The sequence below is a fragment of the Salvelinus alpinus genome, chromosome 6 (assembly GCF_045679555.1).
Source record: "Salvelinus alpinus chromosome 6, SLU_Salpinus.1, whole genome shotgun sequence".
In the NCBI taxonomy this organism is placed as follows: domain Eukaryota; kingdom Metazoa; phylum Chordata; class Actinopteri; order Salmoniformes; family Salmonidae; genus Salvelinus; species Salvelinus alpinus.
Genome location: NC_092091.1, coordinates 53,346,468 through 53,373,799, shown reverse-complemented (window position 1 = coordinate 53,373,799; position 27,332 = coordinate 53,346,468). Strand labels below are relative to the sequence as shown.

General features: G+C 42.1%; 2 protein-coding genes and 1 long non-coding RNA gene across 6 annotated transcripts in view; 1 reads left to right on the top strand and 2 right to left on the bottom strand.

Moving 5' to 3' along the window:
• The window catches only part of tmem131l (transmembrane 131 like), a 99,223-nt gene extending 85,122 nt beyond the window's left edge, over nt 1–14,101 (bottom strand). For all 4 annotated transcript variants that reach the window (XM_071407012.1, XM_071407015.1, XM_071407013.1 and 1 more), the window contains exons 1-2: nt 13,528–14,101; nt 12,560–12,630 (exon numbers count right to left, since the gene is read on the bottom strand). In XM_071407012.1, the coding sequence (XP_071263113.1) occupies nt 12,560–12,630; nt 13,528–13,651 (195 nt within the window). In that variant the 5' untranslated portion in view covers nt 13,652–14,101. The remainder of the gene's footprint in view (nt 1–12,559; nt 12,631–13,527) is intronic.
• Nucleotides 3,064–4,843, top strand: LOC139578890 (uncharacterized). Its single transcript, XR_011675638.1, has 2 exons — nt 3,064–3,476; nt 3,926–4,843. It is a non-coding gene; the product is annotated as an uncharacterized lncRNA (long non-coding RNA).
• Nucleotides 14,102–15,388: 1,287 nt separating the features above from the next.
• mnd1 (meiotic nuclear divisions 1 homolog (S. cerevisiae)) overlaps nt 15,389–27,332 on the bottom strand; it is a 30,758-nt gene continuing 18,814 nt past the window's right edge. Inside the window, exons 7-8 of the mRNA XM_071407011.1 lie at nt 17,518–17,562; nt 15,389–16,409 (exon numbers count right to left, since the gene is read on the bottom strand). Of these exons, the coding sequence (XP_071263112.1) occupies nt 16,303–16,409; nt 17,518–17,562 (152 nt within the window). The 3' untranslated portion in view covers nt 15,389–16,302. The remainder of the gene's footprint in view (nt 16,410–17,517; nt 17,563–27,332) is intronic.

Here is a 27,332-nt window from a genome sequence, read left to right as displayed (position 1 = left end):
GAATCATGACAGGATATTGCAGAAAGATAAGGATAGTTCGAAAGCTCTTGGTGAACATATCAAAACCTTGAAAGAAGAAATTCAACAATTACAGGCAAGGGTCGTAAAAAATAGACTTGACCCCACAAGTGGACCCTTTGTTCCCTCAATCTATCCTCAGGCTGTTGCGCAAGGATGATCGGGTTTCAAGCATCTGGTCAGCACTGCATGGCTTTGAGTCAACAGAATCTGACAGCAGTGACGAATGACGTCTTAGGCCAACCAGAACACCGGCTGTAAAAGGTAGTGAAGACAAACCTCCGGTGACAGTAATCACACATAAATCAGCATCCCCAAAACAGTTGGACGAATGTTCAAAAACTTTGATGCATCCACGAGACGTGGGTATCAAGAGTTGTGCAGGTTCCGAGTGAAACTAACAACATTATTTGTTCAGTAGAAGAGAAACCTGGTGTACAGTGGGGCAAAAAAGTATTTAGTCAGCCACCAATTGTGCAAGTTCTCCCACTTAAAAAGATGAGAGAGGCCTGTAATTTTCATCATAGGTACACTTCAACTATGACAGACAAAATGAGAAAATAAAATCCAGAAAATGACATTGTAGGATTTTTAATGAATTTATTTGTAAATTATGGTGGAAAATAAGTATTTGGTCAATAACAAAAGTTTCTCAATACTTTGTTATATACCCTTTGTTGGCAATGACAGAGGTCAAACGTTTTCTGTAAGTCTTCACAAGGTTTTCACACACTGTTGCTGGTATTTTGGCCCATTCCTCCATGCAGATCTCCTCTAGAGCAGTGATGTCTTGGGGCTGTTGCTGGGCAACACGGACTTTCAACTCCCTCCAAAGATTTTCTATGGGGTTGAGATCTGGAGACTGGCTAGGCCACTCCAGGACCTTGAAATGCTTCTTACGAAGCCACTCCTTAGTTGCCCGGGCGGTGTGTTTGGGATCATTGTCATGCTGAAAGACCCAGCCACGTTTCATCTTCAATGCCCTTGCTGATGGTAGGCTTTGTTACTTTGGTCCCAGCTCTCTGCAGGTCATTCACTAGGTCCCCCCGTGTGGTTCTGGGATTTTTGCTCACCGTTCTTGTGATCATTTTGACCCCACGGGGTGAGATCTTGCGTGGAGCCCCAGATCGAGGGAGATTATCAGTGGTCTTGTATGTCTTCCATTTCCTAATAATTGCTCCCACAGTTGATTTCTTCAAACCAAGCTGCTTACCTATTGCAGATTCAGTCTTCCCAGCCTGGTGCAGGTCTACAATTTTGTTTCTGGTGTCCTTTGACAGCTCTTTGGTCTTGGCCATAGTGGAGTTTGGAGTGTGACTGTTTGAGGTTGTGGACAGGTGTCTATTATACTGATAACAAGTTCAAACAGGTGCCATTAATACAGGTAACGAGTGGAGGACAGAGGCGCCTCTTAAAGAAGAAGTTACAGGTCTGTGAGAGCCAGAAATCTTGCTTGTTTGTAGGTGACCAAATACTTATTTTGCACCATAATTTGCAAATAAATTCATAAAAAATCCTACAATGTGATTTTCTGGATTTTTTTTTCTTCATTTTGTCTGTCATAGTTGAAGTGTACCTATGATGAAAATTACCGGCCTCTCTCATCTTTTTAAGTGGGAGAACTTGCACAATTGGTGGCTGACTAAATACTTTTTTGCCCCAATGTATGTCATTATTGCAGGTTTCTGGTCACTGGCAACGAGAATGTCCGAAAAGAAACCGTGTTCTTATGAGGAATGGCCAGGAGAAGCAGGGTCTGTCTAAGGGAAAACGGAAACGGGACAATGATACAATGCTGATGCAGAAATTTAAGAAGCTCTGTCTGGCTCAGCAGCAAGTTTGCTGAATGCTGTGGAGGGCAACTAATAGACCCCCTCTAGGGAATATTTATGATGTAATGTCTGTTGACTCCAACATGGCGGAGAAAGGTTGTTAAATCTGAGCGCCGTCTCAGATTATTGCATGGTGTTTTATTTTTAATTTTTTTTTTTAAATCTGACACAGCGGTTACATTAAGAACAAGTGTATCTTTAATTCTGTAAAACATGTATCTTTCATCAAAGTTTATGATGAGTATTTCTGTTATTCGACGTGGCTCTCTGCAATTACTCTGGATATTTTGGAGGCATTTCTGAACATGGCGCCAATGTAAACTGAGATTTGTGGATATAAATATGCACATTATCGAACAAAACATAAATGTATTGTGTAACATGATGTCCTATGAGTGTCATCTGATGAAGATCATCAAAGGTTAGTGATTAATTTTATCTCTATTTCTGCTTTTTGTGACTACTATCTTTTGCTGGGAAAATGGCTGTGTTTTTCTGTGGCTATGTACTGAGCTAACATAATTGTTTGGTGTGCTTTCCCCGTAAATCCTTTTTGAAATCAGACATGTTGGCTGGATTCAAATCAAATCAAATGTATTTGTCACATACACATGGTTAGCAGATGTTAATGCGAGTGTAGCGAAATGCTTGTGCTTCTAGTTCCGACAATGCAGTAATAACCAACAAGTAATCTAACCTAACAATTCACAACATGTGTAGCTTTAATTTGGTGTCTTTCATGTGTGATTTCATGAAAGATTGATTTTTATAGTAATATATTTGAATTTGGCGCGCTACATTTTTTCTGGATTTTGGCCAAGTGGGACGCTATCGTCCCACCTATCCCAAAGAAGTAAACAACTTTGCAGTAAATACAGGTGGTAGAGTCACTGTATTGCCCATATCTTATGCAAAATATACATGTCCTCAGTACACCGGCAAGAAGATGAGTGTGGGGGGGAGACATATGAAACAAACCGAACCATTATCAATATCTATTGATCCAATGAAGATTGATGCAGGGGTGTGGATAAGCTCATTTGAACAACCTATTTTAGGCCTTGATGTTATTATGCAACTTGAATCTACATTGAACATTTCTGAAGGAAAATGACATGGCAAATTAGACAACTGCAGGGATCTACAGTTCCAAACCATCCTATTTGGACTATGAAGAAAAATGAGGGGCCAATCTCGGGTGAAGAAGCATAGTAACATACTGACCAGACCGGACACGTTGCGTGCGCGAGCGTTGCAAAATACATTTTGAAATCCATGTTATTCAATTATTGCGACAACGAGCATCTGTGATGCCAAGGGCTAAAATAGAACTCCTTTCTATTTCTGATGCAGATCGCGCTGAAAGTCCTGCCTCTCCCATCTCCTCATTGGTTAATAGAAGCAGATACCTACGTGGCATCTCCTTATTGGTTATACCCAGGTGGGTGATTGAAAGACGAACTGTTTTGCCGGTCGTCGTGGTAATACTTTGAAAGTTTAGATGCCGATCACCATATAAGTTCAAAGATGAAAAAGCCTGGAAGGAGGAGAGATGACTAGAAAGGGTTCGGTTGGCCGTTTTATGTGTGGATTAATTGTCGGAGTAGAGGACCTTGTGCATTTCAGGTAAAATAACTCAATGTTTATATCCCAGGACAAATTAGCTAGCAACAGCAAGCTAGCTAAATAGGACAAATTAGCTAGCAAGTGCAAGCTAGCTAAATTGCCATATATGTTTAATGCTTTTCGACCTGTTCCTAAATTAATGTCATTGGTTCAGAGTTTGTTTTGATATTTTAACCTGCGTGTCGTGATCGCCTTTGGTGTATGGGGACAAAATAAACGTATGCACGATAGCGCACGCGTGCAGCCGGTTTGGGTTCCGTGTAAAATGATCAGAACCTGATAAGCTTCTATGTTGTACACCGCAGTCATCATATTAGGGATATCTAGGTGAAATGTCCAACGTTTTCCTGAAAATCGGGACATGCTTACTTACGGAAAGCTATGTGAAATATCATTCTTAAAACCAGGACAAGTTACTTTCACTTTTTTTGTTGTTTCCTTCGTTACAGGTTATGAGAATCTACAGTCTGAAGCTGAAGCAATATCCCTTGATCCAAGGACTGTACTTGAAATGATACAAGATCACCGGTGAAGTGTTCATTAGAAAAGTCCTTAACCAGTGGAACAGAAGAAGAATTCCTCAGTCCTGGCAGACTGTCAGAACATAATTTCTAATAGTTATCTATGTGGGACTGATACCAGTGTGGAAGAGCTGGTCACTTTAAAGGACTTGGTGAATTGCCAATAGGACAATTGAATATTATTGTCTTGCAGACCAATTTTTTTTATGTGAGTTTCCTCCTAATACAGGATGTGGTAGGAATTGTAAGGGACATTATCATTACACCTGTTAATACTAATAACTTTGCTTGAAATCTATTTCTTATTGTAACAGCAAGTACAATATGCCCTTTGTGTTTTATAGAAATGCAAGGTGTTTAATGTGAATGATTTTATGCTTACTGCTAATGTTATTTATACTGTCTATTTTCTCATGTTTTCTAAAAATACCTTTTAAGTACAGTTCTTTTCAAAATGATCTAGGGGAGAGTAAGAATATTTCGAAGATAAATACACAACGCAGAGTACGAGAGTTCAATAGAGTACTAATGATCAATGGAAATACTGTTTTTTCTGTAATAGGGGATTAATGAGCAACGTTAGAGACATGGGAGGAATTTGTCTATAAAGTGAGCCTGAAACAGGATACTTGTTTTTTGGCCATTGGCCCAGTTTTATTGCAAGGAATTCTAACTGGTCAACCACAGGCTAGGTTATAAACTACACCCTGTCCCTTTGTTCACTGGAGAATCACAGGAGATAAATCACTCAGGGGAGAATCACTGAGGACAGGGGAGCATGAACATCTACCTCCCCACATGATTCATCCTTTTTGAATAAGAATAAACCCATTTTCCTCCACCTGATTTGCTTTGGGGTCTGTGTTATTGAAGAGTAACATCAACTGCTAACAGTTGTGAGGTGGCTTTGGGTCCCCAATTCTGCCATTTCCAACACAGCTGCTCTCGGAAGGCCAACTGGGTGTGAGGGGTTTGACCTTTTGCTTTGGCATTTACTGTATCAACGTCCACAAAGTGGTAAAAAAATAAAAGTCTTATACCACTTCCTGGTCTGTGGAGGACCTGGTAGTAGCCTATCAGAGCATCAGATAGGTTTGCACCCCCATATTGGAATTGTAGTCCTTCAGAGAAACTGGGACTTTTTTCCTCACTCATGCCCATTGGCATTTTTCACCCTCATTGAGACATGGTCATTATGGCCTTACGCTGTGTGGTGAGCATGGTTACTTTCCTAGTGTCCTTCCATTTCACAAAAAGCAGCTTGTTAGTCCTGATCCAACGTACTGTCCCCCTCTCCGCTGTATTTTTCATGTTGTTTACCTTGGTCTTGGGGAAAACTATTCTGTTGGGACGAATGGTGCCACAAGCCCATATTTTATTTTTCAAGAGATCTATGAAAAGTGGATGTAGAACCATCAGACAGGGTGATTGAAACTGCAGTGGGGGGTGGTTGAAGACGAGTGGAGCCTTTGTTGAGTAGTGGATGTAGAACCGTCAGATGGGGTGATTGACATAGCAGCGGGGAAGCTTGCTGGGAGGGGTGGCTCCCAAACATCATCATCCAAATTATTTGCATCCTTCACTCTGCGGTGAATAAAATAAAGAGATATATTGTTGTGAGACACAGAATTACAGTTGACTAAATTTACAAAACCACAATAATGTAAAGTAAAAACACCAAGCCTAAACTTGATCTGGACAGTGACTCACATTAGGTGTGAAGCACACACACAATGCAAACAGTAACACTTGAGACAAAGAGAGGTGAGAACCACAAATAAACAATGGCCATGAGAGTTTAGTGGCCTCTCCAAAGTTACAAGGATGAAACTTAGAACAGCAAACTAATATTTAACATAGACAATAACTACTTTGGCATTACATAACATTGAAATTACTTGTTACATAGGCCTATGTAAACTAAATCCAAATCCCAAAAAGCAGACAACTTATAAAAAACAATATAGTAAATTAGATATAAAGCCAAGAAAATAATTGACTTACATATCTTAAAATGGATCCAATCCCTCTAGAAAGCAATCTTCGTCGGCCGAGTTGGAATCCTCTTTGTCCGACTCCAGTATTTTATTCAAAGCTTCTATGTTCGGTATACTGTATTTTTAGGTTCCTGTTCGATATGCTTAGTTACACACACCCCCCCCCCCACCTTTCTGTTACTGGCCCAACGCTCTAACCACTAGGCTACCTGCTGCCTTATATATTCGTATGCCCATATATGGTAGTAAGTCACACCAATCAATAGCCAAGATACTCAGCTTTCCGCAGACACCCTGCAGATAGGGGCTACCGTTCAGACACCAGACTGAATTGGAAAATAGGATCCCCAAATATGGGGACTCCACATTTAAGAAGTTAAACAAATGCAAATCCAGCTACTGTTATTCTGGTTGCACTGTTTGACATGACTAAGTTAGCCACAGTTGGCTAGCTAGCAAGCAAGGGATAACAACGTTGCCAGCCAGTATGGCAATGGAACATTTAGAACGAACGACTGGGTCGAGTGCATAGACACAGAACAAGAAGACGGAATGACTGGGTCGCATCTCTGGCAACCGAACCAACGACCAGCCTGCTTGTGTAGCATCCTTAGACGTGTGTCGGGACTATATCTTGTCGAAGGATTAAGTAGTATCAATAAATTCATCAAAATAAATGTTAATTAAAATATGTCAATCATTATTTGAATATGTGGTAATCAGTTGTATAAAAGTGATCAATGCCCTCGAAGCTGGTGTTGAGGATATACGGCGCATTCGGAAATTTTCCCCCCTCAATCTACACACAATACCCTATCCATAATGACAAAGCGAAAACAGGTTTTTAGAAATTTATTACAGATAAAAACAGAAATATCCTATTTAAATAAGCATTCAGACCCTTTTCTATGAGACTCGAAATTGAGCTCAGGTGCATCCTGTTTCCATTGATCATCCTTGAGATGTTTCTACAACTTGATTAGAGTCCACCTGTGGTAAATTCAATTGATTGGACATGATTTGGAAAGGCACACACGTCTATATAAAAGGTCCCAAAGTTGACAGTGCATGTCAGAGCAAAAACCAATCAATGAAGTCGAAGTAATTGTCTGTAGAGCTCCGAGACAGGATGGTGTCGAAGCACAGATCTGGGGAAAGGGTACCAAAAAATGTCTGCAGCGTTGAAGGTGCCCAAGAACACAGTGGCCTAATGCTGGGCGATATGGCCAAAATATTATATCACAGTATTTCTTTTTAAAAATTGGACAGTATGGCGGTATTTAAAAAATGTTTATACTAAAAGTTACACATTTGCTTTATGAGTAGTGAGTGATGCTAGGGTGGCAACACATATTTTAAGTGATTTCAAATGAGTCTCTCCATTCTTATTGAACAGTATAAAACAATTAAACTTCAACCAAAACAAATGTCAGCACTTTTATCATTTCTGCATTTCCTGCACTCAATTGCAGTGGTGGAAAAAGTACCCAATGGTCATACTTGAGTAAAAGTAAAGATATGTTAATAGAAAATTACTCAGGTAAAAGTGAGTCACCCAGTAAAATACTGCTTGAGTAAAAGTATTTTGTTTTAAATATACTTAAGTATCAAAAGTAAAAGTATAAATCATTTCAAATTTCTTATATAAAGCAAACGGCACCATTTAAATTTTTTTTTTTATTTACAGATAGCCAGGGGCACACTCCAACACTTTGACATAATTTACAAAGCATTTGTGTTTAGTGAGTCCTCCAGATCAGAGGCAGTAGTTGACCTGGGATGTTCTCTTGACAAATGCGTGAATTGGACCCTTTTCCTGTCCTGCGAAGCACTCAAAATGTCACGAGTACTTTTAGGTGTCAGGGAAAAATGGAGTAAAAAGTACAGTATTTTCCTTTAGAAATGTAGTGACGGTAAAAGTGAAGGTAAAGGTAAAAAGTTGCCAAAAAATTTAAAAAAAACAGTAAAGTACAGAAAAAAAACTTAAGTGGTACTTAAAAGTATTTATACACCACTGCTCAATTGAGAATTTCCACACTACCACGTAGGGCTTTACAATGTAGGCAAATAATATAGGACCTATTTTTAACCAAATGTTGCAAATGCGATTTGCCTTCCGAATTAGAGCAAAACTGTTGAATGACTATTCTAAATCTATAGTTAGAATATAATAGTGGGCACTTTGAATACAGCGTTTGAGATGACAACGAATTAAAATGCCAGGGAGTAGGGATGCACGATATATCGGTGAAGATATCGGAATCAGCCGATATTAGCTAAAAATGCCCATAGGCAACATTGCCTACAAGCCCTCAGTCTAGCTTCTCTCAGCCTATTGCGGCCAGTCTGAGCGTTCCTGGTGCAACTCGGGCAGTTGTTGTTGCCATCCTAAACTTGTTCCGCAGGTGTGATGTTCACATGTACCGATCCTGCGCAGGTGTTGCTACACGTGATCTGCCACTGCGAGGACGATCAGCTGTCCATCCTGTCTCCCTGTAGCGCTGTCTTGGGCGTCTCACAGTACGGACATTGCAATTTACTGCCCTGGCCGCATCTGCAGTCCTCATGCCTCTTTGCAGCATGCCAAAGGCACGTTCACGCAGATGAGCAGAGACCCTGGGCATCTTTCTTTTGGTGTTTTTCAGTCAGTAGAAAGGCCTCTTTAGTGTCCTAAGTTTTCATAACTGTGACCTTAATTGCCTACCGTCTGTAAGCTGTTCGTGTCTTAAAGACCGTTCCACAGGTGCATGTGCATTCATTGTTTATAGTTCATTGAACAAACATGGGGAACAGTGTTTAAACCCTTTACAATGAAGATCTGTGAAGTTACTTCGATTTTGGTTATTTTGGTTTATTTTTTTGCTGATTTTAGAACACTAGTGGATTTATATTAAGAAGCAAAGTGAAAACAGCATTGTTGTCATGAACATTGTTGCATATGCTGCATTGACCATGCAGACTGAACGCAAGTGTCTCGTGGTTGAGGAACATCAAATGCGCTCCTTGAGTGACAGGGGGCATGGCTAGGTCTGTGTGGAAAGTGGCATGGAGAGAAAGAGCGGCAAGAGATGATTCAAGTAGCGAAGTATCAAATGTATTTATATAGCCCTTCTTACATCAGCTGATATCTCAAAGTGCTATACAGAAAACCAGCCTAAAACCCCAAACAGCAAGCAATGCAGGTGGTTGAGGAAGAAGTAAACCATAAAAATGTACATACACATGGCGTATCACATTTAACAAACCAAACATTCAAATACCGGTATAGAAGGTAAAGTAAAAACCAAAACCTGTCACTGCATCAATACTGGTATATCATAAAATACGGTATACCGCCCAACCCTACAGTGGCCTCCATCATTCTTAAAATGGAAGAAATTTGGAACCACCAAGACTCTCCCTAGAACTTGCCGCCCGGCCAAACTGAGCCATCGGGGGAGAAGGGCCTTGGCCAGGGAGGTGACCAAGAACCTGATGGTAACTGACGGAGCTCCTCTGTAGAGATGGGAGAATCTTCCAGAAGGACATCCATCTCTGCAGCACTCCACCAATCAGGCCTTTATTGTAGAGTGGCCACACGGAAGCCACTCCTCAGTAAAAAGCACATGACAGCCCACTTGGAGTTTGCCAAAAGGCACCTAAAGGACCCAGACCATGAGAAACAAGATTCTCTGGTCTGATGAAACAAAGATTGAACTCTTTGGCCTGAATGCCAATCATCACATCTGGAGGAAACCTGAAACCATTCCCACTGTAAAGCATGGCAGTGGCAGCATCATGCATCAGCGGCAGGGACTGGGAGACTAGTCAGGATTGAGGGAAAGACGAACGGAGCAAAGTACAGTGAGATCCTTGATGAAAACCTGCTCCAGAGTGCTCAGGACCTCAGACTGGGGTGAAGATTCAACAGGAGAACAACCCTAAGCATACAACCAAGACAATGCAGGAGTGGCTTTGGGTCAAGTCTGAATGTCCTTGAGTGCCCAGCCAGAGCCCGGACTGGAACCTGATCGAACATCTCTGGAGACCTGAAAATAGCTGTGCAGCGACGTTCCCCATCCAACCTGAAAGAGCTTGAGAGGGTCTGCAGAGAGGAATGGGAGAAACTCCCCAAATACAGGTGTGCCAAGCTTGTAGCATCATACCCAACAAGACTTGAGGCTGTAATCGCTGTCAAAGGTACTTCAACAAAGTACTGAGGAAAGGGACTGAATACGTAAGTAAATGTGATCAGTTTTTTATTCTTAATAAAAGATTTCTAAAAAGAAACATTGAACATCTAATAGTCAAATCAAAGTGTAAAAAGCAGTTGATCTGTTTCTACACTTTTTGGCCATTTTCTGGTGTTTTGTGGTGGAAAACTGAGCGTGTCGAGCATAACACGTCAACCCTGATACCCACAGATAGAGAGGCTAGTATTGTTTTAACAATTTACATTTTTTGTGAAGCTTGCATTCAATTGCCACTCCCTGTTGCACACAACACGCTTCCATAACCCCTGTCACAAGGAGATTTATGGTTGATTTAAGATGAAATCGTCAACCCTGTTACAGTCAACCATGTTACTTTATTTGGCACATATATGTGTGTTAAATGAAGTTGAACATGTGCTCTTTATGACAGAATGTTAAAATTATGTGAAATCAAGTTTTTTGGACCAAGTTACACTAAAGGTGGAATGACTGATCCTGATAATAAAAATAAATCTTTTTTTTTTTTTTTTACTATTCCATTATAATTGTCGCAACCAAGATCAACCAGTTATGGTTTACAGAGGGAGTGGTTTGTTGTGGCACGGTTAAAACAAGCTGTGATATCATTGCACCGAATCACCTCAGTGAGCTGCTAACATCTTCCACCCAACAACAACCTTAAACAAGTACTATACTCATTAGGCACCAAACGGAAGAAAAGATAACGAAACAGGGAAGGGCTACCTGGACTTGTCCAATAAGAAATCTTTTGCTAAACTGTGAACCTGCTAAACACAGCCAAGTGCAGACAGATTACATAATTACTACATTTCACAAATCATAGTGCTGAGACACAGCTACTCCATTGACAGCACAGCCCTGCCTACCTGAGCCTAACAAATACTGAAGAATGTAAACAATTTCAGCATTCTGTCATTAACTTTAACCTGCTATCAACAGGTCCAAATAATTTGCAACCCTGACAGGATTACCTTGGTTCCCCATTGCACTGAGCAGATGTACGCCTAACTAAGTTGCAATGTACAGTACACACCCTTTTTTTGGTGGGAATACGAACCAAAACAACTGGTCTAACTTAGGTGACATTATATGTCAGGGTATGGTTCTGAAATGTACACCCTTTCTATGTGAAAATGGAACTAGGCAAATTCTACTTCCCGTCAAATAGACAATTGAAAGCATAATGGTTTAGTTCTGCGTCGACTGTCAAAAGGTATACACAACCTAAATGACCAGGTATTTGAAAAGCTTTCAAATATCTTTTATCCTAGGTTCAATTAAAATAAGCTTCTTATCTGCAGGTAACATGACAGTCCGTCGTGTAACATGACAGTCCGTCGTGTAACATGACAGTCCGTCGTGTAACATGACAGTCCGTCGTGTAACATGACAGTCCGTCGTGTAACATGCCAGTCCGTCGTGTAACATGACAGTCCGTCGTAGCTTCACTGACAATCAGTAAAACAAAATATGTAGGGTGTTCCTAGATTACATAAAAAGTCAAACAGCTGCAGCATAAAATGCAGACAGGGCCAAAATGCAAAACACACTGCAGCACTGATAACGCATTACTTGAAATCCGGGAAGTTTGTGAGGTGTCATGAGAAAAACTTTTGCATCATAGTGCCAGTAATACAGGTGAATTAAATCATATTTACATCTATTTCGCCAACTTCATTGATTTGACTAGCTAGGCTATTTTCTCTGTAGCATAGTAATGTTAGATATGTATGATGGAGTTCAAATCAAATCATATTGTATTTGTCACATGCACCAAATACAACAGACCTTACTGTGAAATGTTTAGTTAAAAGCCCTTACCCAAGCATTTTACAGTAAGGTCTACCTCTTGTATTCTGCACATGTGACAAATAAAATTGGTAAGATATGTATGAGATGGAGATAATTAAGACAGGGCTTTGCTATGCTGTTCATGGACACGCTATTATTGCACACTTCCGACAAGTAACAGAGCAGGCCACATGGCACCCTCTATTCGTCTAGCAGGTGGCCTTGGCAAATTCTTCCCCGTCTCCATTTGGACTCCTCGCTTCAAACATAAATCCTCACGTTTAGAACAGGAACACGTTTAGCTGACTTCGCAAAATAGAACAATAATTAACAGTTCGACGAATTAGAGAATACACAAAAGTGATAGAATGTAGCAGTACCTAACTAATCTCCTTGATGTCATTGCGCTCCAAGGCACGTGCACACATAAACAATGGGGTTATATACCCATGCACGTGGGAAGTGGTATGCTTTGTTAAAGAAATATAAATGCCTGCCTATCTTTATGTAATCTGCAATCAAGGTTTATACCAGCTCAATAAATTGTGTATTGCATTTACCTGAGTTGGGAGCACTGGGTCAGCATCCTCAGCTTGCCAGACCTCGACCACGCTGGACATTTGACTCAGGGCTTGGTGGGAGGAAGAGAGGGGGAAGAGGTGTAAATGTGAAAGCTTGAGCAGAAACACTCGCTGTCAAACACATCAGGTAGCGGTCAAATAAATAATGTCTAGATAAAATGCTTTACCCAATGTTTATAACGGGGGACAGCGCAAACGGTTATTGGTCAACGTTTAGCATAAACTTGTGCAAATGTATGACTGACAAAGGCGTGTATTCAACTGTCCATGATCCCACTTTCCGAGGGTGGCTCAGGGAGAGTTGGGATATCACATTTTTCAATTCACACATGCAGTATTAATACACACTTGTACATGTGTTAAATAGGCCAATAAGCACCCACCAAATTATTATTATCACCGTTGCTTTTAGGTTAGCTAGCTTTGGCTTTGCTAGCTTGTAAACACATAGCTTTAACATTTATAAAAGCCGAACTATACATTTATAACATAACCAATATATACATTTAAACATTTAAAACACCCAACCAAAGTGAAAACAATGGCATCTGGCAAGCTAACTATCATTAAACGGAGTTCCCTTGTAGCTAAATTCGCTAGCTACTGTAACGCGACACTTCACTGAAATAACGTTATGGCTTGCATGAACCAACACAGGAAACTGTCCACTGATTAAAAAAATACTTAATAAAATAGTCTTAGCACTTATAAGTGAACAACGTTAGCAACATTTCTGCAGACATTAACATATTCGAAATTATCACGCAAATTATGCCGAATTTGAATCCACAATACGATGGTTGCAGTAGCACTCCCGTTTTCGCATAGCGACTTGTCCTCACTGTCAACTCAGTAACGTTAGCTGTAACGTTACTGGCAGTTCTCGCCGACATTTTCGCAATGGGTGGTTAACGTTAATTATTGAAGAAAAATGTACTTCACCAGACCTTGTAATTGAGCCCCTCCATGCTGTACGCAGGGCAAAAGTAGCGGTAGAATTCCGAGTATAATATTAATCCACGTTTTTCTGTGACAGCGGCTGCCTTGTTGGAACTCCCGTACCAACGCCATGCTGCCCTGTTCAGCTAGCAGCCTGCCTTGTGCTACGCTAGGCTTTCTCTTTCTCTCGCTGTCGCTCCCCGTCTAGCAAACCCTCCCACCCTGTTCTGTTCCTCGCCCTCTTTCTTGTTGTGTGTGTGGAGAGTATGCGCCGACCACAGCCAAGGCGTTGGATTCATCGGCCTGACTGCGTTGGCTGATTTTGGCACAATGGGGTGGACTTGAATGTGACGAACTAAACGCACCAAATGATTAAACTCATGGGAATATCGCGTGGCCAGTCCAATACGCAAGTAAATCGTGCAGGAAAAAAGTTTCTGCGAAACATTCTATTTCGTTTTTTTCCCCGCGCGGGCAAACAACTGTCATGCGGTCAACCAAAGCAAATCTAGGTTATGATGATGCGCTTGTGGACCCATTGTTTTAAAATCCCACATACTACTGAGGTTGAAAAACGTGCCAATCAATAGATCACTCCAAAGGTTAAGAGATTCCATCATGTGGTTCCCATATAGAATAATCAAACTGCAATATTCATAGTACTAGAAGTCCCTCCAACATCCACACCAATGAAGTCCCTGCAAACTCAAATTATGCCATGAGAACCCTGTCACATAAAGCACATTTCTTGCACTTGATCTAATTCTAGTTTTATAACTAAAGAGTTATAAAGGACATTGGTATTCAAGTTCAACATTGAAACAGGCCATATGCTGTAGGCCAGTGTTAGGTTAGCAACAATGGCTGGTAGACAATTAGTGGAATACATAAAAGTCAATAGCCTATATGTAAATTAAGTACATTTTGGACACTACTGCTCAAGGATGAACAAAATTTTTTGGGGTGCAGACTTCAGGTCAACCTTAATGAATCATAATGGACAGGCTAAGCAGGTTCACACACAAATATCACACATACTCTTCCATGGTGGGTGTGTCATTGTTCAAACGTTTAGGCCAAACATGTTTAGACAAGGTATGTTATGCTTGAAATAATATCTGCACACTGTAGAGAGTTCAGGTAAAGTATACTGAACAAAAATAAATGCAACATGCAACAATTCTACTGAGTTACAGTTCATTTAAGGAAATCAGTCAATAGATTTAAATTCATTAGACCCTGATCTTTGGATTTCACATGACTGGGTAGGGGTGCAGCGATGTGTGGCCCTGTGAGGGCATAGGCCCACCCACTTGGGAGCCAGGTCCACCAACTGGGGAGCCAGGCCCAGTCAATCAGAATTTGTTTTTCCCCACAAAAAGGCTTTATTACAGACAGAAATGCTCTTGTTTCGTTGTCCAGGTGGCTGGTCTCAGACAATCTCGCAGGTGGAAGTCCTAAGCTGGCGTGGTTACACGTGGTCTGAGGTTGTGAGGCCAGTTGGACGTACTGCCAAATTCTCTAAAGCGACATTGGGAGGCAGCTTATGGTAGAGAAATGAACGTTAAATCCTCTGGCAACAGCTCTGGTGGACATTCCTGCAGTCAGCATGCCAATTGCACACCCCCTCAAAACATGAGACATCTGTAGAATTGAGTTGTGTGCCAAAACTGCACATTTTAAGTGTCCTTTTATTGTCCCCAGCACAAGGTGCACCTGTGTAAGGATCATGCTGTTTAATCAGCTTCTTGATATGCCACACCTGTCAGGTGGATGGATTATCTTGTTGCATTCACCCTGTTGCTTGGAAATTCGAGGCATATGAAATCAGTTAAGGTACATGTAGGCGTGTGGAAAACAACAGTTAAGTAAGATAAAACATAACACTAAGACTTTATTGAAATGTTACCATTCAAAGGGATCATCCATCATGTTTTCAACAACAAAACCTGAACACCTCAGTCTAGACTCTGCAGAACCACAAGACCATAAAGCACATTTACAGGGAGTTATAATTTATGGAGCTTCTAAATTTTGTGAATTCTAAACATATTCCCACTGTACAGCCTCAACGATATTTCAGTGGCGCTTCCATTTGTGTTTCGGTGCTCCTTGCGTCACTCTCCACACCACTGCATTGTCAATCACCAAGCACCTTTTGTCCACAACGACCCTCTCTGTCTTTTGATTTAAACATGAGATAAGGCAAGTTCAGTCAGTCCTGGTGCCACAGTGGCAGATGCTTCTTTTGTCAAAGTAAATTATGAAGAGAGAGATAAGGGACATGGGGGGGGGAAGCAAAAACAACATGAGTGGCTGTTTTCATTTCCATCTGTTTAAATCAGGGAAGATTAGATTTTTAACATCGCATGGGTGTTTGATGTGCCGCCTCTTTTTCTGTGTGTGGAGTGTGTGTGTGTGGGGGGGGGGGGTCGAAGTGCTGTACACAGCTAATTTCCGTCAACGACACTGGGCTCTCGATTTTCATGCAAACAGGTGTCCCAAAAGTAGGCCCCCCCACCACCACGGAACAGCCCAAAGGTTAGCACAGCGCCTTCTCAGGTTCCACATAAGCAGCATTTGCACCTGCAAGGGCCTTGAGCGAATGCCAAAATGGCAGCTGCTCCGAGTCAACTACGGAAAACATAAGACTGTTTGTTGGGGGGCTTGCCTGAGTGGATTTAGTGTCCTTTCAACATAAAGTAACATGTTTGACTTGCGTTGTGTGCAATGGAGGTCACTCAATTAACAAAAACAATTCATTGAAATTACTGATTGTGCAGTCAGTCCATGTAATCAAAATCTTCAGGAATCCCGAAGGCTTTATCGATGCGTCCGTCGTCGAAACCAAACTTCCTCTTGGCCCACGACTTGATGGCAAAGACGTTATCTGCGGACAAAAATACAATGATTAGAAAACTACTTTATTAACTGATATTTCTCACTGATCTCATTCATAACTGACTGTGAAATGAATTAATTTGACCAATGGGATCAGCGCATATTGGTGTTCTCACTTTGATGCGTCGCATTATCATTCATCAAACAGATCAACAACAATTATAACTTAAATTTAAACAATTCTGACGTGACCTCAATGTTGCCAAATGGAGATTTGTTGTGAGTAAATGTTGATCCAATATGAGAAGGTTAGCAGAGCACTTTCCCTCCCTGGGGCCCGCAGGATCAATGGATAGGTCTAATTGCACCTTTAAGTTCACTTGTCAGGCTTAACAATAAACCCAGGCCGGATAACATTCAATCGCTAACGTCATGTAATGACACTGTATTTACAGAGTGGGTGGTGGTGTGAACCCTGGGGGTGTGTGTGTGCATGCAAGGCTGTGTGTGATAGTGAGAGGGAAAGCCTGTGTGTGTGTGTGTGTGTGTGTGTGTTTGTTCACCCAGTGTGAAAGGGCCGTAGATTAAGGGGAGTTATCCACTGCAACACTATAGCTGGTATGTAAACACTAACCCTGCTCCTCACTACACACCACCTAGCAGCCCCTAACTCCCTGTAGTGCCTCCCCACGATCATAATCACCCTGAGGTCACTGGTCGCGCCAGGTTACCGCCGGGTTCACGTAGTGTCCAGGAAGCCTGTGCTGGGTATGTTGGGAGTTGACACAGGCCACAATGGGGAGTGCTTAGGGCTGCAGTTAGTTAGTTAGTAGGTACTTTGGGTTTTCAGAACCTTCAGGTGTTGTTTTCTGTGATGGCAAACAAGACCTTTGTCATTACAGAATGGGATTCCCAGAGAATTGCCCCTTTAACGTTTTTTTCCTACATGACTCAAAAAAAATGTCCGGGGGAAAAAAACTTGTGTGTTTGTCTGGATTTCTTGTGTGTGTTTTGAGTGAAAATGGCCAGTAATGGTGAGTGTGTGTGGCTTTTGCCTCCACCACGTTGACTCATCCAACCCAGTGCAATGTCCATACAGTCTAGCGGTCTGTTCATGTTGTGCGTATTAGTCAGGTTTTGTCTTTCAGTTGACTTACCTGTCCATCTGGACACTGCCTCTTTAGCTGTGACATTGGACTTTCCTGCAAGACACAAACCTACCATCAACACATAGGTACTGTACTTATGCAAAAGTCTGCAATGTTGGACAAAGACCAAAAACAAAATCAGACATTGAGGGTAGGTATCCCTGACACCATGCCTACTTAAAAAAAAGCCCTTTCTAGACATTTGTAATTGAGCATGCATTTTAGTCCAGGAGTAATTTGGGTATGGGAAACCAGACGATGCATTTAGTATAAAACTCTTACATATCACTTGACTACAGGAAACAAAGGGTACGTTTATACACTACTACACAAACCAGTTTTACTTGAATTGGAGTCGAGCCCTTTGGCTGAACAGTATATTATGCGGGGGAGTGCGTTTCTTTTTCCAATGCTCTGACCAGAGAAATCCCTCCCGCAGTCCGACTCCCCAGCCGTGACGCCGCTTCCAAGCCAATCCATCACCTCGAGCGCACTCCAACCACTTTCAATTCCAAAGTGAGAGTTACCCTGTGTGCCCCATCCATTACAGCCCTTTGTGAATAGCCGTGGCTCGGGGGAGATGGCAGATCAATCTGCTATGTCAGTGTAACATGCTACCCAGCCTAGCGCCGAAGAAAGATTGCAGTGCTGGAGATCCAATTTCTTGGCAGAGGGGCACGGGAGCGCCAGCCAAGGGGGAGATGGGCCACATAAGCTTGGCCAAAGCCGCATTGTTCTCTGGAAGCCAAGTAACACCTCCGTCTCCAGGGAAAAGATGCCCTCGAAGGGGCCGTTCCTGGATCAGATTTTCAACACAGGTGATGATATGCTGAGTGGTTATTAGAAGAGAAAGGAAATCTTGCTTTGGATCAGCAAGTTGAGGCAGGGGGTAATGTGATTTGTACCTATTGCTGTAGCAACGAATGCAACAGTCATCTGAAATAAATAAAATCAAATGTAATTTCTGTGGCCTTTTTTTTGGTTTGTCATGCAAGTCACAGGCCTATGTCCCCAAAGAACAAGAACTCAATACGGCTCAATCAGGAAAAGGACAGAGCTATACCGCTTCACTCTCTTAAACTACAACTAATTAACCAAACCCATTGAGACCAAAGAATACATACAGTAACTATGTCCAAGTCAACGTACTTACACAGGTTTAATCAAAGGCTGTGTGGGAAATGGTCAAATGAGTAACAATAAGTGAGTCTTCTCATGTAAGAGAGGAAACTAAAAACAAAACAGGTTATGGGGAACAAACTTGACATGTCAGAGGCCACACTTTGAATTGCAAATTTCATTTCCCCTCTTTTGCTTGCTCAACTGGATTTCACGGGCAACTCAAATTTACAAGAAAAGGTTGTATGTGCAAAGAAATAAAAGTAAGCATAAAATGCTCAAGTGTTTAAGTAAGCATAAATGTTTAACGTAAGTAAGCATAAATCAAGGTTTATGTCCACACAAATTACTAACAGATTTGACACTGGTCCAGTCTTAACACTAAACCCTGAATTTATAACAAAGATTAAACATCCATAGCGGAATTACAGTATATCCATAGCACATGTGTGTGTAAATGTTGTCCCTGGCAATAACGGCAAGAGTTGCTGTGCTTTAGAAGGGAGTTCTGTTTAGCGATCCTTGATCTCTCTGATGCGGGTAAAAGGATAGCAAGTTAAGACAAGCAGCGGTGTAGATCAATTAAAAACTGCTGGAGCTAGTCCAGCTTTAACAACTCTAATTCAGGTTAAACATGGATATGAGCATGTTGACTGATGCAGGTTTTTGAAGTAATCTGCTCTTAGTTTCAGCTACACTGAACAAAAATATAAAAACAGCAATTTCAATGAATAATAAGGAAATCAGTCAATTGAAATGAATAAACTAGGCTCTAACCTATGGATTTCACATGCCTGGGATTATAGATATGCATCTGTTGGTCACATAAAATAAAAAGTAGGGGTGTGGATCAGAAAACCAGTCAGTATCTGGTGTGACCACCATTTGCCTCATGCAGCATGACATCTCCTTCGCATAGAGTTGATAAAGCAGTTGATTGAGGTCTGTGGAATGTTGTCCCACTCCTCTTCAATGGCTGTGCGAAGTTGCTGGATATTGGCGGGAACTAGAAAAAGCTGTCGTAGACGTTGATCCAGAGAATCCCAAACATGCTCAATGGGTGACATGTCTGGCGAGTATGCAGGCCATGGAAGTACTGGGACATTTTCAGCTTCCAGGAATTGTGTACAGATCTTTGCGACATGGGGCATTATGCTGAAACATGAGGTGATGGCGGCGGATGAATGGCACGACAATGGGCCTCAGGATCTCTGTCTAGTACAGTTGAAACACTGAAGAGCACACTTCTCCAGCGTGCCAGCGGCCATCGAAGGTGAGCATTTGCCCACTGAAGTCGGTTACGATGCCAAACTGCAGAAGGTCACCTGTCAGGTGGATGGAATATCTTGGCAACGGAGAAATGCTTACTAACAGGGATGTAAACAAATTTGTGCACGAAATTTGAGAAGGTTTTTGTACGTATGGAAAATGTATGGGATTTTTTATTTCAGCTCATGAAACATGGGACCAACACTTTACATGTTGCGTTTGTATTTTTGTTCATTATAATAAAAGAAAACTCATACAGTGCTTTTCTGAGTCATTTTACCTTTGACAGCAAAGGTAACAGTTTATTTTTTAAACCCTATTGGGTCAATTGAAGAACCACATGTTAGATAGAAGTTTTGGACTCCCAAGTGGCACAGCGGTCTAAGGCACTGCATCTCAGTGCTAGAGGCATCACTACAGACCCTGGTTCGATCCAGGGCTGTATCACAACCGACGTGATCGGGAATCCCAAAGGGCGGCGCACAATTGGCTGACCGTTGTCCGGGTCAGAGGAGGGTTTGGCCGGGGTAGGCAATCATTGTAAAATAAGAATATGTTCTTAACTGACTTGCCTAGTTAAATAAAAGGTTAAATAAATAAAAATTTATAAAAAAGTTAGATGTCTCACTCCTGCAGTTATACTGTGTATACAGAACTAGTATTTTTTGCCATCCTTTTCAATGATGTGAATGTGCTAGGCCCACTCTTCAACCGCTTTTTTGGCAGAGCAATCTGGCCGCCTCAACTTAAAATAACCGTGCTACAGCCAGTCACATATAGACGCATCTCTCTTCCTGGTATGACAGGAAGTCCCCAACCTCGCATGTCTCTGCACATACACATGGCAGAGACATGTATTAGACAGCAGTGAAGACATTCTGGTTGAATCAGAAGGACATAGGTAGTACATGGAGAGGTCTCAGAGTATCTATGACAACAAAAGACAGCATTGACAGGGGTGAGGCAGAGGAGAGTAAATATCAATATATACAGAAACATCTTGTCAATGTCTACAGAAGTGCAGGCTCCCTCAGGGGTCATGATCCCAGCACTGAGACAAAGGGCAACACCCCAGAGCCGAGCAGGAGATCAGCACTCCAGACCGTCCAGAGTTGCTGCAGTGTGTCTGGGGCTGTTGTTCTTCTGGCTGAGATCATAGGCCTGAGTGTCCACTATAATAAAGTGATTGTCAGCTTTCTGGGCTAGAGAAACTGGGATGGAGACATTTTAGCTCCAGTTTGTACTTCATCTCTACTGAGACTAAATCCTGGGAGGAAAGCAGACCTGGTGATCATAAACATTGGCGGATGACACAACTCTGTCTACAGGGTACTCGTCAAGAGGAGAGCCTGAGTTTTCGGTGCAAGGATGCAGACTATGCAGAGTGATGGACCCATTTTTCTACCTGAGAGGAGAATGCAGTGAAATTGCACTTCTGGATCTGTGAGATGGTAGCCAGCCCATACACAAAAGTTATAAGTTGGCTTCTCAAAATAGGAGGGCATCCATGCCTGTGGCTAACTCCTAACTCAAAGCAGACTCACCTGTAGGGACCAAGCCAGCAATGTATGGCTCAGCTGCATTTCTTAACTGCATTGAGTGCTGTTAATGTTTTGTTTTCCTAAAGGTTTTGTATGGATTTCTTATCAATGTCAATTGAAGTACTCTATTTCCTTTTAATGTTTGAATTGTACCCCTTGACTGAATACTTAACATGTTAAAAATAAAATTAATACATTCAGTTTAACCCATAGTTGTATCAAGATCTCTTGAAAGCAAATCTAATAGCTGGTGCTGAAGCTACTCAAGCCTTAAGGGAAATGCAGGTAAAAATGGACATGAGCTTGTTGACTGATACAGGCTTTTCAAATACTCATACTGATGAGGCCGCCTCAAGTTGACAATAACCGCGTTACAGCCAGTCACATATTTTAGACTTTCTCTTCCTGGTACAACACAGGAAGTCCCTAACCGCACAGTTTAATCGCATTCAGATCAGAGACATGTATTAAAGAGCAGTAAAGACATTTTGGTTGAATCAGCAAGCCATCGGTAGTACATGCACATGTCAGAGTATCTATGACAACAAAAGACAGCGGTGAGGCAGAGGAGCGTAAATAGCTACAGCAACATCTTGTCAATACTTAGTGTGTGCAGTGCAGGCAGCCTCAGAGGCATTGACCCCAGCACTGAGACAGAGGGAAACACCCCAAGGAGACAACAAGTATATCGTTTCGGAGATCTCAGTGAAAAGAGCTGCTGCAGTGTGTCTGGGGTGGCTGTGTATACTTCTACTGGCTGGGATCACAGGCATGCATGTCCACTATAATGGAATGATTTTTTGGATGAGTGTTTTTATAAACCACTGCTCTGCTGAGAAAGACCAGTTACGGGCTCTGCGCTAGAGCAATATTCTCAACGGGGATGGAGATATTTCAGCTCCAGTTTCTACTACCTCTCATGATGGTCAGGGTAGTGTTTATCCTAAATCCTGGGAGGTGTGCAGACAGGACCATCTAAGAGGAGGAGCAGACCTTGTGATCATAAACAGCAGAGAGGAATTGGCATTTATCCATGAATTCATCGACAAGGGATTCGGGATTGGTCTAACTGACCGAGATGAAGGGACCTGGCAACGGGTGGACGGCACCCCACTGACCACAGTGCGCAAGGGGAGCCTAACAGCTATCAGGGCAAGGAAAAGGACTGCGTGGAGCGAAGGACTTTTATTTCTGCCCCAGAGGAGAGCTGGCATAATACACAATGCAGTGAAATGCACCTTTGGATCTGTGAGAAAGTAGCATATGAATAACTGAAACTCCAAACCCATCATTGCTAAGGGGCCAACTGCTAAGTCAAAGCAGGCTCACATGTACATTTAGGTTTGAAGTACCACCATTTACTTTTAACACATCCATTGGAGACACTGTATTGCTGAATTTAAAGTATCTGTTCAATGTTTGAGTTTTCAAAAATAAAATGACCTAACACTACTGGGGTACTTACAGTGCCTTCAAAAAGTATTCATACCCCATGACTTATTCCACATTTTGTTGTGTTACAGCCTGAATAAAAATAGATTAAATAGATTTTGTAGAAGCATCTTTGAGTCATCTGTAATTACAGCTTTGAGTCGTCTTGGGTATGTCTGTCAGCTTGGCACATCTGGATTTGGTGATTTTCTCCCATTCTTCCATGCAGAATTTCTCTGTTACTATGTTAAGTTAGATGGGGAGCGGCGGTGAACAATAATCAAGTCTTTCCACAGATTTTGAATGGGATTCAAGTCTGGGCTTTGGCTTGACTGCTGAAGGACTTTCATATTCTTGTGCTGAAGCCATTCCAGCGTGGCTTTGGCTGTATGCTTGGGGTCATTGTTCTGTTGGAACGTAAATATTTTACCCAGTCTAAGGTCGTTTGCACACTGAAGCAGGTTCTCATCAAGGATTTGCCTACATTTGGCTCCATTCATTGTTCCCTCTATCCTTATTAGTCTCCCAGTCCTTGCCGCTGAAAAGCATCCCCATAGCATAATGCTGCCACCACCATGCTTCACAGTAGGGATGGTGTTAGACGGGTGATGAGCTGTGCCTGGTTTTCTCCAGACATAGTGCTTCGCAGTCAAGCCAAGGAGTTACTTTGTCTCATCAGCCCACATAATCTTTTGCCTAATGATCTGTCTTTCATGTGCCTTTTTGCAAACTCCAGGCATGCCGTGATGTGCCTTTTTCTCAGGAGTGGCTTCCGTTTGGCCACTCTCCCATGAAGCCCAGATTGGCGAAGTGCTTTAGATTGTTGTCCTTCTGGCAGGTTCTCCCTTCTCAGCCAAGGAACTCTGTAGTTCTGTCAGAGCGGTCATTGTGTTCTTGGTCACCTCCCTGACCAAGGTTCCTCTTGCCCATTTGCTCAGTGGGCCAGCTGTAGGCAGAGTCTGGGTAGTTCCATATTTCCCAATGATGGAGACCACTGTGCTCTTGGAAACTTTCAACACTCTAGAAATTGTTTTATACCTTTCACCAGATACATGCCTCCTCACAATTCTCTTGGGAGATTTACAGACATTTCCTTGGACTTCATGGTATAGTTTCTGTTCTGACATGCACTGTCAACTGTGGGACCTTCTATAGACAGGTGTGTTTCTTTCTAAATCATGTCCAACAATTGAATTAGCCACAGGTGTCCTCCAATCAAGTTGTAGTGACATCTCAAAGATGATCAAATGAAATTGGATGCACCTGAGCTCAATTTGGAGTGTCATCACTTATGTAAATTCTATTTTCTAACATTTCTAAAAACTGTTACTTTCCATTACACTGGTGGTTTTCTCAATCAACGTCAACAGTCAAGTGAGTCAGCTACTCCCAAGTTGTCTCCACACTTAAGAGATGATAACAAAACTACTGGTCATTAAAATATTTAGGCACATATGGGAGTAAAATGGTCGCACCGGAGAGCCCTGAAAGTGAGGTAACTTTCTATTAGGAAGTCACAGGGATATTGGAATATGATTGAACAGAATATGAGCTTTTAAGAATGAGTTTCAGTCATTTTGAACATTTGCTTAAAAAGGTGGGAAAATTGTTTAAAAAACTTTTTTTTTTGCTATTGTTTTCAAAAGGTCAAAGCTATTTTTTGCAGAGCACGGCTCCACCTCAGCCACAAACACTCACAAAGTCAGTGTCTTCCTATCACAGTCTCCTGTTTATTGAGGGAGATATGGATCGTACTACCTAACTGGACAATACTGTCAGACACACAGAGCTTTGTATGTTTAGGTATTACAGCACTGTTGGAGCTAGGAACAGCAATAACATGTGCAAAATATGTGAACGTGAGCAATAAAATTAGAGTTGAGCAGAGAACCATGCAAGAGTACAGTGCAGATGTTTTTTGTTGTTGTTGGGGTAACTCAGTGAGATAAGTAGTGGAGATATCGGAGTATCTATGACACCACTGACAGTGGTGAGGCAGAGGAAAAGATGATGGATCTCCATGTTAATACAGAGACCCTCAGGGGTCATGGTCCTAGCATCAAGGAGCCGACCAAGAGATCAGATGCAAGATGAGAGCGATGATCTTCAGCTCTATGGGCAAGAGCAATATTCTGGATGGAGCCATTTCAGCTCCAGTGTGTACTACATCTCTACTGAGACAAAATCCTGTGGGCAAAGCCGACAAGACTGTCTAAGGAGAGGAGCATGCCTAGTGATCATAAACAGCACAGGGTAAGAGATATTTATCCATGAATGAATTGACAAGGGGATTCTGGATTGGTCTGACTGACAGACGCAAAGAAGTGATGTGGAAATGAGTGGACAGCTTCCCACTGACCACGGGGCGCAAGGGGAACCTTACAGTTATCAAGGCAAGGATGAGGACTGTGCAGAGATGGAACTATTTTTGGAGAGTTCGCATGATACACAATGCAGGAAATCTGTGCGAAAGTAGCCTACCCATAACTCAAACACCAGCAAGCTTCTCCAAATACGAGGATATCAGTGCTAGGGACTCATTGTTAACTCAAAGCAGACTCACCTGTAGGAGCCAACACAGCGAAGTTTAGCTTAGCTGCATAATATTTACAGTACAGAATAATGTTCATGTTTTTTTACCATATGGTTTTGTATTATTTATTATACAAATGTCCACTGAGGTTTGTAGTCTATTTGCTTTTAATGTTTTACTTGTATCCCTTGACTGGAGTCCTTCAATGTAAAAATGGGATTAATGAATTCAGTTCAACTCAGTTGTATCAAGTGTCAAAATCTCTTGATAGCAAGTCTAATAGTAGGTTCTTAAATGAACCCCTATGCCCACAGCCTTCTGCTAGACCAGACCCTGACTCTCTAGGGTTGCCTGGTCTCAGCACACTGCAGGCTGAATCCACACCCCATTTGAACCTAGACACAACACGGTGTCCTGTAACCTCACGAGAACCACTAGCAGCTTTGGAAATACAATTAGCGTTTCATGGGATACGTGGAGACGATTATCTGAAAATGTACACGGGGATAAATGCCCAGCCTTGTATAGCCCCTCCGGCAACGAGACAGCTGCGGGGGGAGACAGAGACGGTGGTGAAAGGGAGGAGGGCGAAGCAGTAGAGGCGGAGGTGGAGTCGTCCTTGGCATCCGCCTGCGCCGGGGATTTCGGTTCGCACCGCCGACAACGGTCACCAGAATCAATAAGTTCCTGAAGGACATGTGGGTAAACCCGCTAGCGGGGGGCACCAGAATAGGGGAGGTCCCGCTCATTCTGTCTCCCTCCCTCCATCAATCAATCTGGGGAATCTAGGAGTGCCGTGCGTCTGTAGGATTTGGATCGCGTTATTCGACTTTCACGCCTCATCATTCAGACTTAAGCAGAACACACACAGGGTGAGGGTTTGACATTTCGCCGTGGACTCGTCTTTCAGCGCTCATGGGACGGGCTGTGGGGGCTAGGGTGGGGAGGAGCGGTCGGCATCCACTTTCACCAGGGAGCCACAGTAGACGGGCCACAATTAGAAACCAATTCCAGTCCAATTTGGGGGGGGGGGGGTTCAGATACCAGTCAAGACAAATAAGTGATGGGAAGATGCCTTCAGTGGTTGCAATGCACACGAACATGCACATGCTCAGACATACATTCATGCTACACACACACACACATCTGCTGCTACCAGACTCTTATTATGATTGTAAAATACTGTACAATTAACAGTTGTCCCCCAGTCCCCCAATCATGTGTAAATATTGGACTATAAATTGTGCCTTCCTGTATTACAGTGCCTACAGAAAGTATTCACACTTCTTGACTTTTTCCACATTGTGTTGTATTACAGCCTGAATTTTAAATTGATACAATTAGAATTTTTGGTTACTGGCCTACACACAATACCCTATAATGTCAAAGTGTAATTATGTTTTTCATAATTAAAAAGTTAAAGTCTTGAGTCAATAAGGATTCAACCCCTTTGTTATAAGAGCCCCATAGGGGAGGTGTCATAATACCTATAAAACCTAGCAGTCAAACAGAGAAATGGTTCCAATTGTTTTTCCACCATTCATTTTTCCCCATAGGGGATTTTCGTGTAGGCTTAACCTGGCGTCACGCTTTGATAACCATGTAAATCTACCAGACAAGGTGACTTATCAATATATTCAGCTCTATTTACTCTGATTCAAAAATGCTAATTAGCCTCAAAGTAGACATCATGCAAGACCACAAATCCCTGCAAGCACGTCATCTCTTGCTGACACCTTTGCTAACAGGTATTGTGTCAGTGGAGGCTGCTGAGGGGAGGACGGCTTATAAGAATGGCTGGAATGGAGTCATTGTCATCAAGCACAGGGAAAGCACGTTTGATACATTCCAGCCATTATTATGAGCCGTCCTCCCCTCAGCAACATCCACAATTCACAGAAGTCATGTGCAGACTGTTGTGTTCTCTGACA